Here is an 11,682-nt window from a genome sequence, read left to right on the forward strand (position 1 = left end):
GCGCAGGAGAGGAAGGCCCTCTATGAGGTGGATTGATTCAGTGACTGGGATAATTGGGATGGGAGTGTCAGAGACAGTGCGACAACAACCGTCAAATCAGATCTGACTGGTACAGGAGGAGATTGTCCCTCCTTCCCCAGCAGAGCATCTGGTGGATTCGAACCGCACACCTCTGGGATTACAGTGCAGCTTCTTGCCACTAGGCCACCAGAGCTCCCAGTCCATCTCCCTTCTAACGCTGAGATTCTGGGACTTGGAATGGTGACTTCCTGCAGACTGGGAACATCACTTGTTGACTTTGTTATGTAACAAATGCCGGTAACTAAGAAGCTCTGGTGGCGTGCGCTGTAGTGTGTGACAGCGCTCACCTGAAGACTACATGTGCCTGGTGATTCTGGAGAAGGACCCCCCCGCCCCCCAATTTTCCTCCAGTGTGATGTGCAGCCTTGGAAACCCAGCAGAGGGGGGCCGAGGCTCAGAACCGATCCAACGGCAGTGGAGGAATTTACCACATGATGTTCGGTACCACGGACTTGAGGCTTGAGGGGCAGAGCAGTAGGGAGAGCTCGGCAGAGTCCCTGTTCTGTGAGTTACGTTCCCGGGACAGAGGCGGTGCTCTGGGGCGCAGTATTGCAGATGGAGCCATTAGGGAGCAGTGGTGGGGTCGGCCTGAGTGGCCACTGACTGCCTATGTGAGCCGAGAGGACTGCGGGCAGGAGGACAGTTAACTGCAGAGCTCATGAAGCAGAAGCCAGCAGTCCCGTCTTTGTTACTGTGCGCCAGAAAGTGCTGGAAGCCTGTTAGGGCTCCTTTTCAGTGTGCAGAGGGGGAGCGCAGGCGCAGAAGGGCAGGCCACAGAGCCCAGGTTTGCGTTCAGGTCAGGGAGCTCCAGTCCCACAGAGTCCCAGTGAGCTCTAGTGAGGACTGACGCAGGCTTTTGTGCTGAGTGATGTAAGAGGACAGTGGAGATGTGATAGGACTTGAACGTTTAAATGAACCTCAGAGGCTCAGGGAGCCGTGTTCTAGATTATTGTGGTACCGCATAGTCGGAGCTGACCCATAGCTCGCCCTCCAGCGGGTCTCAGAGGCAGGAAATCACATGGGAGGAGATTGTCCCTCCCTCTCCTGAGGAGCAGCTGCTGGATTCGAACCACATGCCTTTGAATTAGCAGCACAGCTCCTTACTGCTAAGCCACCAGGTTCAGGTCTGAATTAAAAGATGCTGAAAAATATGTAACATCTAAAAGCAGCATGTGGACCTTAAATCCCCGTTCTTGAGGGAAAGCTACAAAAGGGTAACAGCTGGAAAAAAATGGAGCACGTATTCCGTATGTTTGTTTTTATGTTTGTATGTTATCCTTTTCATAGCTGTGGTTGATCAGGATGTTGTGATTTGTAATGAATTGTTTAGGGATGAAGTGTAATGATGTCTCAAGCCTTCGGATGGTTCAGTTAAAGATAACAGTCTAACGTGAGTGAGTGAGATGTAAGGAAAAAGACCCAAGAATGTAGCCGACACACACCGTGATTGTATCAGTCATGGGGGAGCTTACATGCTGGGAGGGGAGCAGAGGAGACCGGACAGACAACTTTGCTGAACCTCTTGGTTGAGAAGAGATGTGAGCTGTGGGAGGTGGACAGGCTGCAGCAGAGCTGTCCACACTCTAATCCAGCTGGGGGAGGCCTCGAGCAGCCAGGACAGAGGCTGGCGTGATGCAGCTTTTACACACACACTAAACATCAGCCTCGTGTGGTTAGGGGGTTCACGATCATTTCACCCAAAACAGAATGCTCACAGCAGTTAGCTGTAGTCTTACAGTGTTCAGTGTCTTCCCCGCCCCTTTGCTTACATAGCACTGTTTTTTGAATTGTTTCCTGCAGGTTGTAGGAAGTGTCCTGTATTTTACTAAATTTTGCCTTGATAAATTGGGGCAGCCGCTCCTAAATGAAAACCCTCAACTTACGGAAGGATGGGAGATCCCCAAGTATCCTACACAATGAACGAAGACCTCTTGTGCACCTTCCCATTAAGTTCACCTTTAAACAGTGTTTTTTAAAAGCTACATTTTTGCGACCATGATCACTATTCCTTAATAAAACTCCCTAAAGGTACCAGCAGGTCTTCAGCCAGATCGTTTCTCTGGAAGGACAGGAAATACAAGTGAAGGCGAAAAGGTTTGTGTGGGGACTGGTTTTGTTTTTTTCTTGTTTCTCTCTGGTTTTTAATCAAAGCCATAAAATGTTCAAACTTGAAAAGCGAAATATTCTTTATTGCTTGCATATTGTCAACTGTAGATTAAGATTTTAATCTATAGATAGGTAAGTAATTCGTCTGATTATTGGAGTTTACTGGTTCTCATCTCATGTGCTAAGGAGGTGGAGAGGTGTCACCATTAGTGTCGCCCCGTAGCCATCTCCCCTCTTTCTGATCAGCTCTTTGCCTAGACTCTTCTGTTATTAAGCACTCTGAAAAAAAACCAAAGAGGTAACAGATTCCATCAGGAGCATGAGGGCTCTTGGTTAAAAGACGGTGCCCTGTGCTGGCCGGTGCAGGCCGTGTGAGAAATGAGTGCGTTTTTCATTGCACGGCTCCCTGCATTCTTGCTTCTGATAGAAATGGCTGTCAGATGTCATTCTGTTGATTTGCTTTTGTACTTCGTTTACGTCTGAAGACTTGTCTTTTGACCACCTAGGCCAAAGCCTCACTGTTTCAATTGTGGTTCGGAGGAGCATCAGATGAAAGACTGCCCAATGGTAATTTTTTTTTTCTCTTGACCCTGAGTTTACTGTTGTTTTTTGCACATTTGTAAAGCTGTGTGAAGTGGAGAAATTTGCCATGTTAAACAATAGAGCTGAGCCTGCTTGATTTAAACCTGATGGAATGGTGAAAGTAGCCAATCCCCTGCTGGACAGACTAACATTCTGTTTGCGTGTTCCTGCCCAGTCATGCCCAAAGTCAAGGGCAGTGCCCTGGGGAAGCCATTTTGAACAGTAGACCCACTACCCCTCAAATGATAGATCGCAAAATGTAATTTATGGGAGTTCTGGTGCATACTTGATAGCAGGTTGTGCCACTTCGCACCCAAAAAAAAACCCAACAAACCCCATGGTTTTTTTAATGTGTTTATGTGGTAATAATGATGAAGAAATAGGAAATTGAAGCAATTACTTTTCTTCCTTGTTTTTTCTAAAATACCCACTCTTTTTTCTTTTTTAATGTGCCATTCCTTGCATGTTAAAATGGAAATAGTTTGCTAAATTAGTTTAGTTAGCTAAGACAGTGCTTGTTTAATACCATTCTTTTCAAACATCTATGATTTAGCCTCGAAATGCTGCTCGAATAAGTGAAAAGCGGAAAGAATACATGAATGCCTGTGGCGAGGCCACCAGCCAGAACTGCCTGCAGCGGTACCACGCGGAGGAGGTGGAAGAGCGATTCGGGAGATTCAAGCCGGGAGTCATCAGGTGCTGCCGTCATTTCTTGTGACCGTGACCGTGGGTACTGTCCAGTCTGAGCCACCCAGCGGCTCTTCAGAAGCAGTTACCCGCGCAGGAGGAGACTGCCCATCCTTCTCCCGCAGAGCACCTGGTGGATTTGTACCTCCTGCCTTTGTGATTGCAGCCCAGCTCCTGACCACCAGGCCACCACCGCTCCCCATTTCCCCATAGACATGATGGTTTTTTCCACCAGCACCCCCAGTAATTGAAATGTCCTCTGTATCTTCAGAGGAGCCCTGGTAAGAAATCTGGCTGCTTACCAAACGGTGAGCAGTTTGAATCCACCAGCCAGCTGTCCTGAGGAAGGAAGAGCTTGTGTCAAGATTCATGAAACCAAACTCACCCCACCGCCGTCAGTTCTGATTCCTGGCAGGCCCCCAGCAGGGCGGAGGCGGCAATCTTTCAGGGAATAGATAGCTTGTCTTTCTCTCAAGGTGAACAGTTGTCCTTGGGCTCGAAGCTGAATGCAGGATGCCCAGCGCCTCACGGCTGCAGTCTCGAAACCCACGGGGCAGCTGTGCCGTGTCCAGGTTAACTGTGAGTCCGCATCCACTCGGTCCTGTAGGTTTGGTTTGGTTCTTCTGCATCTTCAGGAGCCCTGGTGGCACAGTGGCTTGTACGTTGGGTTAGTGACCCACAGGTTAGAGATTGGAATCCCTCGGGTGCCATGTGGGGGAAGAGAAGGAAGTCTGCTCTGTCCACTGTCGCAGCTGTGGAAGCCCCATGGGCAGGTCCCCTTTGTTTTACGGTCTCTGTGATTCCCCGTGAACTTGACCACAGTCAGCTTTGGTTTCTCTTTAAAATAGATCTTCAGGATGCTTGTCAGTATAGAAAGAGACTCTTCACAAGGCCCGACGTAAATGTATCAGTTCATAAAATAATTTATCGACATCCTGCGTATTTTTATGCCATGCGTCTTCAAATTTAAAACAAATATTTGTGTGGGTTAAGGGTTTTTACGTTTTTCCATTTGCCTTGTTCATACCCATTAAGCTTCATGTCTGCCCTTGAATCCTCTTTTTGTTGGATTGGAGCCAACTCGTAGCTGACCCTCCAGCGGGCTTTCAGAGGCAGTAAATCGCACAGGAGGGGATTGCCCATCCTTCTCCCACGGAGCAGCTGGTGGATTTGAACTGCGTGCCTTTGGGATTTGCAGCACAGATGCTTAGAACTAGACCATCTACAAGAGCCCCTTGTCCACTTGTAGATTACTGTTTTTACTGTCTTGATAGTTCAGAATTGTGGAGCTGTTTTTGCCATCTTTTGAAACGTAAAAATATTTGTGAAGCTGCCAATGTATTTCTATCTGAGCAAGCAGGCAGTAATTCTCTTCCCTTTTCGTTTGTGCTCAGTGAGGAACTTCAGGATGCGCTGGGTGTGACGGACAGGAGTCTGCCACCTTTCATCTATCGCATGCGCCAGCTGGGCTACCCACCGGGCTGGCTCAAGGAGGCCGAGCTGGAAAATTCAGGGCTTGCCCTCTACGACGGAAAAGGTACACTCATGCAGGTGCAACAAGTCTGTGCGTTCTTTTCTTTCTTTAATTAAAAGAATCACACGAAATCGAATTGGGATGTCCCGATTCCTCAGTTTGGAAAGAAAGAAACTTCCACAAGTGCATAGCTCGGCTGGCTGGGATCTGGACTGGCCGGTGGCTCCCTGCTGGACACTCCGCAGCCAGCCCTAACAGGCTTTTGTCTCTCACGGTCGTGACAGCGGGCACACAGGCAGACCTCGCTACACCACACTGCACTTTATTGTGCTTCGAAGATGCTCTTTGTTTTTTTCCAAATCGAGGCTTGTCAACCTGGCTCAAGCAAGTCTTTCAGTACCATTTTTTTCTAGTGTGTGCCTATATCCTTTCTCTGTGTCACATTTTGGTAATTCTCGAAATGTACTTTTTTCATAATGCTTTTGTGCATTTACTGGACTTCAGTAGAATGTCAACTTTTCTTTGCACTTCTAGATCAGAAAAACTCATGGCACACCCTTTATCGCACACCCTAGTTCACGTTATTGCAGTGGGCCGGAACGACACCTGCTCTTCTGTGCCAGGAGACCTGCCCAGTGAAAGGCTGTGTAAGCCCTGGATGCTAAAATTCCTCCTATCAGCTGACCCTTGATCTACATGTTCGTGAGGACACACAGACCTTTTTATAGCACTGAATATAAGAGTGACTTTTTTTAAAAACAAAATCCCTACAAACACTTTGGTAAATCTGGGTTTACAGAATCCCTAAAACATTTAAAAAGAGTGAAGGGCAAATCCTTATGTTCTGACACATCAAAATCTCAGAAATAAGCAAAACTAATTTCTAAACAGCTTGCACATAATTCCATTATCTCCCATATAAAACAGAAAGCCAAAGGAACCAATTTAGGTAGAAGAGTTGTGTGTGGTTTGTTTGGAGGGGGTTTTTTTAGTGCTGTGTTCTGAGTGCTTATGTAAAAGATACTCTTAATGGGTCTGGGCCAACACAAGCCAGCTCATCAGTGGGACAGGCAAAAAGTACGGCTAGGGACCATTTTCTCTCTAATGCTGTCAGGTTTATTTAAAAAAATGAAATTATGTCTGAGTATTACTTTAACAGTTCAGAATACAACTGTAAGAGGAACAATCTTCACCAGTCCCATCCTGTCTGTTAGATAGCATCCGAGAGTTACCTCGTCATGGGCTCTCCCTGGATCCCAAAGCCTGTCCACATTTCAGCCACCCTCCCTTTACCGCCAAGCCCAAGCCCACTTCCTGTGGAATCAGTTCCCACTCGGGCTGGCCCTCACTCAGGTCCCGAGGCTGGGCTAGAATTTGAACTCCCATCCTTTTGATAAGCAGCCCCCGTACATTTCATACTGTGCCCGCAGGGCCCTCATCCTTCACTGGGTCTGCTAACAGCAACACCTTCGACTCTCATAGATGACACTGACGGGGACATAGAGGCTGGAGAAGTGCAGCAGATGAAAAGTGTCACCTATGATCTGTCCAAGTTGGTCAACTATCCCGGTTTTAACATCTCAACCCCTAGAGGAATTCCAGATGTGAGTATGTGGCTGGTTGGCTTGTTTCCTTCTAGGATGTACTACTATGTAAAGTATTGTGTAGTACATTAGCTTGTCTGTCCATTACTGTACATAAGGAAGTAGATGCAGAGGTGGGTGGGAGGGAAACTCAGAGGGTAAGATTTCTCTTTCTAATTTTACTAATTTTTTCAGAGTATCAGGAAAAAGTGCAAAGTCTTAGAGCATGTTTTCAGAACTAAAGTAGGTATTGCCCACTGTCGTAATTGCAATGGATAGTCTTTGTGGGCCAGGTGATTTTTTTTCCTCAGGAAGACATTTTTGTACCAGATCTGCTTAGTCTAATGAATGGCCTTAACCCACTGCCATTGAGACCGCTTTGATTCCTAAGAGGAGGACTGCCGTGCGGCTGCCCCAACCACACATCTCTGTGCATCGTGTCTGAGGGTGTGTGCACGGAGGCAGCGGTGGACACAGTGCGACGGCCTCTGACTTCGCACCACCAGGCATCCCCCTTACCTTAGCCCAGGAATGCTTGAAGGGAGCCAGCAGGTGGTTGAGACCTCTGCTTTACCCCCTGCGGTGGGCTCTGAGCACACGCGTGTCCCCCTGTCTGTTAGGAGTGGAGGATGTTTGGCTCCATACCCATGCAGGCCTCGCAGCAGAAGGACGCCTTTGCCAGCTACCTCACGTCTAACTTCCAAACGGTAAGTCATTCTCGGGGGTGTGGCACTGGGTTGGTGTGTTTGAATGTGGTTGGGGGAGGGTTGGAGACACACTGATGTGTGTTTAACCCTTCCTACACATTTTGTTTCATAATCTTAATTACCAAGTTCACTGCAGTGCTCCTCTTCTTTAATCCCTCCTCCCCCTTCCTGCCCTCCGGCCTTCACCCCTTCCTGCCCTCCGGCCTTCACCCCTTCCTGCCCTCTGGCCTCCCCCTTCCTGCCCTCCTTCCTGCCTTCCATCCTTCACCCCTTCCTGCCCTCTGGCCTTCACCCCTTCCTGCCTTCCATCCTTCACCCCTTCCTGCCCTCTGGCCTTTATCCTGGGCACTTGTTGCCCTTTTGATCCTACATGGTTGATCATCATAAGAAGTGAGTGCTGCTCGAGTGTTATTGATCACAATATCACCCTGTTAATTGATTGACTAAAGTTGAGCCGTGGGCATGGGATTTGTTCACATTCAGACAGGAATTAAGGGCCGTAATTTCCCGGATCCCAGCAGTTTGTGCTGCCGGGTGAGCCCCGTTTCCCATTCTGTTCCCCTTATCCAGTGTCTGCTACGATCTTTAGACTGGTCGGTGGTGGTGACGGGTACGCTCAGGCACTGTGGGGTTTAGAAACAGTTTCCATAGAGCTCTGAGGGTTCCTTCCTCTCACTCCGTTTTCTTGTTTTGTGTATAAACATGTTTTCTGGTGAACCTCGTTGGCTGGATCACTGGTCGCCTAGGCTTGTAGCATGTTGAGTGAAGGATGGAGTCTGCTCTACCCTTGGCCGACTCCCTCTTAGCCTGCGTTTGCATTGGTCCCTCCGTGTAGCCCAGCGTGAAGTCCAGCAGTAAGAGGTCTTCCTCGCAGTCCAGCCCCTACAGCCCAAAGAAGCAGAAGAGGGAGAGCAGCTGCGACGCGTCCCCCACCAACATGGAGCTCGACTCAGGTAGAGCGTCCTCGGCGGACTTCCGTGCTCCCTGTCCGGGGACAGTCACAGCCGGCAACGCCGAGGGGCCAGGGCCGCTCTGTCTGCAGGGTGCTGAGGGTGGAGGCGATTCGGGCCGCGCGGTTGCTTTGTTTGGAGTGACATCAGAGGGAAGAGCTCTGTACGAAGCCCAGCATCACGTGAGCATCGCATAGATAACATGTCCTTATTTACTTTGGGAGAAGCTGGTTATTGCCGTCATGACTAGTGAGGCTGGACAGAGACCAGTAGGAATGTGCTTCCGTGAGCCTGACGGCCTGGGACTTTTGGTGAGGCCGTTCTGCTCCATGTGTGTGGAAATCAACCCCACGGCAGCAGGTTGGAGGTTTGGTCCCCCACACGGGAGTTCTGCGGCCTGGACTTGACTCTACAACCGGGTGGTGTAGCCCCATACCCGTCCTTCAGTGCTCAGTCCCTTTTTAGGCCACACAGTTCTGAGAAACACACAGTTACCCTAACCTCTGCTGCGTTGCCAAATCTGACAGCATTCTGCTCCCCAAAACCCACTTTTCCCGGACAAAATTGCATACCCCACGCCCAGCACTTTCCTGTGGTCTTGGAGGCGGGTGTCTTAGGAGAACAGACCCCCGGTCTCTGTCTCTGGGACACTCATGGGTCAGCTCAGTTATCTGGGTCCCCTCACCTCCTGGGAGGACAGTGACTGGGGCTTTCGCATTGATGCTGTCTGCAGGAGAAAGCTGCTGAGCTTGCCATTTCCAGTCATGGGAAACCTAACTGCTTGGGTGTGAGATTTCTCGGTGGTGGCTCTCTGTCCCTGGGTCTGCACTGAGTTGGGCAGCCGTGTCCAGCCTGGACCCTTCTGCGCAAAGCTAGATAAAGGCCCCCCGGGCCCGGCCATCTGCTGTGGTGGTTCTGCTTACTAACCCGCCTCTTTGCTTCCACTGAGGAGCTAAGCCTCTCCTTCTAGAAACAGCCACTCCAGGAAAACGGACCTGCTGTGGCCTGCGGTCACCTGGTGAGGTCACAGTGCTGTGCGGCTGACTTCGTGTGCCTGTACCCAAGCCAGGGCATTGCTGGGTAAAGAGCAGTCAGTGCCTTTAGCAGCTGTCTGAAAGCTTGACGGTTCTAGTCTACCCAGAGGTGCCTTGGAATAAAGGCCTGATTACCTGCTTCTGAAGGTCAGCCATTCGAAATCTGATGTGCACATTTCTGCTCTGACACGTGACACACTGCAGATCTGAATGCATGGCAGCTGCCTCATGCCCAAGCCACAGATTCTCAGGAGATGAACCTTACAGACTGCCTGGTCAGTAACCACTGGCTACACGCACACTCGCCAGAGCTGGCAGTCACATGTCTCTGTCCCCCTGCCTCACGGGTACCTCCCCACCCCAAGACAGCCTTCTCTCACTCTGTTGGGTTCCCAGTCAGCACACCACATGTCAGGGTCCCAGATCAAGCTACATTCTAGAGCTAAGTTGGTCTAACTGAACTTGTCTCACTTACTGATACTCAAGGAAAAAGCTCAAAAACCAACCCCACTGCTGCCATTCACACGACGTCCGCTTGGCTCCCAGACCTGGTTCATCCACCCCGTTCTGAAGGACACACACACACACGACAGATTTGCCAGGGCGTTGCTGAGAACGGCCTGCACTGGGCAGCCTGCTTTTCAGTGGCTTGTGGGAATTGGGCAGTAGCTTGTGGTGGTGTGATGACATCAGGCCTGGTGAAGTGGAGGGTCAGCGGCAGGGAGGGAGCGAGCCCCCGTGGGCTGTGCTGGTGGCCTTGAGCCCCGCAGAGGCAGTGAGGGTGGTGGTAAGGATGATCTGGAGATTCAGAGTTCGATGCCTGGGCTCGACCTCCAGGCCACGCTCCTGCCGCTGTGCCAAGCTCGGGCGTTGTCTCTGCCTTGTCTGCGTGGAGTTGCTGTGAACTGATGCCACAGCCCCCCTCCCCCTCCAGCTGTTGACCCTCCGGAGGCCCTGTGTCACACGGGTGAGGACGGTCATGGCCAGAGGTCACAGCACCCCCTAACCCTCCTCTCCTGCCTTGTTTCTAGACGTGGAGGCGCCGCAGGCTTCCCAGAGCGGTGACACGGACGCGTTTCAGTTTCAGCCCCCACTGCCGCCCGGTACTCCTCCCGTCTTCACGCCGCCTCTCCCCAAAGGCACCCCGCCTGTGACCCCCGGGGACTCGCCACAGGCCCGCGGGATGGCCATGGACGAGGACGCCCTGAGCCTGGAGGAGCTGGAGGAGCAGCAGAGGCGGATCTGGGCGGCCCTGGAGCAGGCCGAGAGCGCCACCAGTGACTCGGACATCCCGGCCGACACGCCGCTGACTGGGAACTCTGTGGCCTCCTCACCTTGTCCCAATGACCCCGAGCTCCCCGTGCCTGAGGGGAAGCCAGCAGAGCCGCAGGTGCCCGGTGGGGTCCAGGTGGCCCTCGCCTCCGAGGCTTGTCCCACGGCGGCAGCGGTGGCCGAATCCCCGCAGAGTCCAGATGCCGAGGTCCCAGTGTTCAGCCAGAAGGAAGAGCCAGCGCCCACCCCGCTGGACTCCAGCAACACTCACCTCGGGAACGGGACTGGGGCTGGGACCAGGACCAACAGCGAGCTGCCTGCCTTTGATGGGAGCCAGGGTGCCGGCCAGCAGCCCCCACACCTCGGGAACGGGACTGGGGCCGGCACCGACAACGAGCTGCCCGCCTCTGATGGGAGCCAGGGAACCAGCCAGCAGCCCCCACACCTCGGGAACGGGACTCGGGCGGGGGCCGGCAGCGAGCTGCCCGCCTCTGACGGCCAGCAGCCCCCGCGTCCACGCGCCAGCCCCTCCACAGCCGGGAAGACACACAGCCCCATTCCTGACATGAGCAAGTTTGCGATGGGCATAACGCCATTCGAGTTCGAAAACATGGCTGAGTCCACCGGCATGTACCTCCGGATCAGGAGCTTGTTAAAGAACTCTCCCCGAAACCAGCAGAAAAACAAAAAGACTGCCGAGTGAGGGCGCCCAGGCCCTGGAGCCGGTGCCCACTGCTCTCACCTGGCTCTCTTACCAACAGGACAGATAAAGTCGTTCCCCCTTGTCCCCCTCGTATTTAAAAATCTCTTCCAGGCGTAATTGCGGTCTCCACAGCAAATCCATTTCTGAGGACTGGAAAGAGAGGGCCTGCTAGTGTCCTGTTTTATTCTCACCAACAAAAACGTGGGTCAGGAGCAGGTTCAGAGCTCGTTTGCTAAGGTTTAGACTATTTTTGGATTGTCTGTTTCTGTCAGAGTGATGGTTTTTAACCTGTCTTTTGTACATTGTTTTTTCCCTTTCTACATTTTGCTAACGATCCTGTACATAAGTTTTAATATATCACTTTTTTAAAAGGAAGGAAAAGATTTCTGATCATTTTAAAGTCATTGTTTCGACTCCAGCAACCAAAAAAGGAAAATCAGGGAGGGGCAGCTTTATTGAACTTGGGGTCTTTTTGTAAGTGATTTCCATGCATCCGTTTTAAT

At 51.3% G+C, this 11,682-nt stretch overlaps 1 protein-coding gene across 1 annotated transcript in view; it reads left to right on the plus strand.

The window, feature by feature from the left end:
- Positions 1-11,179, plus strand: part of ZCCHC8 (zinc finger, CCHC domain containing 8) — a 25,193-nt gene extending 14,014 nt beyond the window's left edge. Inside the window, exons 6-15 of the mRNA XM_006894641.1 lie at positions 1,882-1,985; positions 2,110-2,175; positions 2,694-2,754; positions 3,323-3,465; positions 4,851-4,993; positions 6,413-6,534; positions 7,134-7,220; positions 8,056-8,173; positions 10,236-10,765; positions 10,958-11,179. Coding sequence (XP_006894703.1) covers positions 1,882-1,985; positions 2,110-2,175; positions 2,694-2,754; positions 3,323-3,465; positions 4,851-4,993; positions 6,413-6,534; positions 7,134-7,220; positions 8,056-8,173; positions 10,236-10,765; positions 10,958-11,179 — 1,596 coding nt within the window. The remainder of the gene's footprint in view (positions 1-1,881; positions 1,986-2,109; positions 2,176-2,693; positions 2,755-3,322; positions 3,466-4,850; positions 4,994-6,412; positions 6,535-7,133; positions 7,221-8,055; positions 8,174-10,235; positions 10,766-10,957) is intronic.
- Positions 11,180-11,682: the final 503 nt, after the last annotated feature.

This window comes from Elephantulus edwardii, unplaced genomic scaffold (genome assembly GCF_000299155.1).
Source record: "Elephantulus edwardii isolate Elephantulus edwardi_28Jun2011 unplaced genomic scaffold, EleEdw1.0 scaffold00148, whole genome shotgun sequence".
Lineage (NCBI taxonomy): Eukaryota > Metazoa > Chordata > Mammalia > Macroscelidea > Macroscelididae > Elephantulus > Elephantulus edwardii.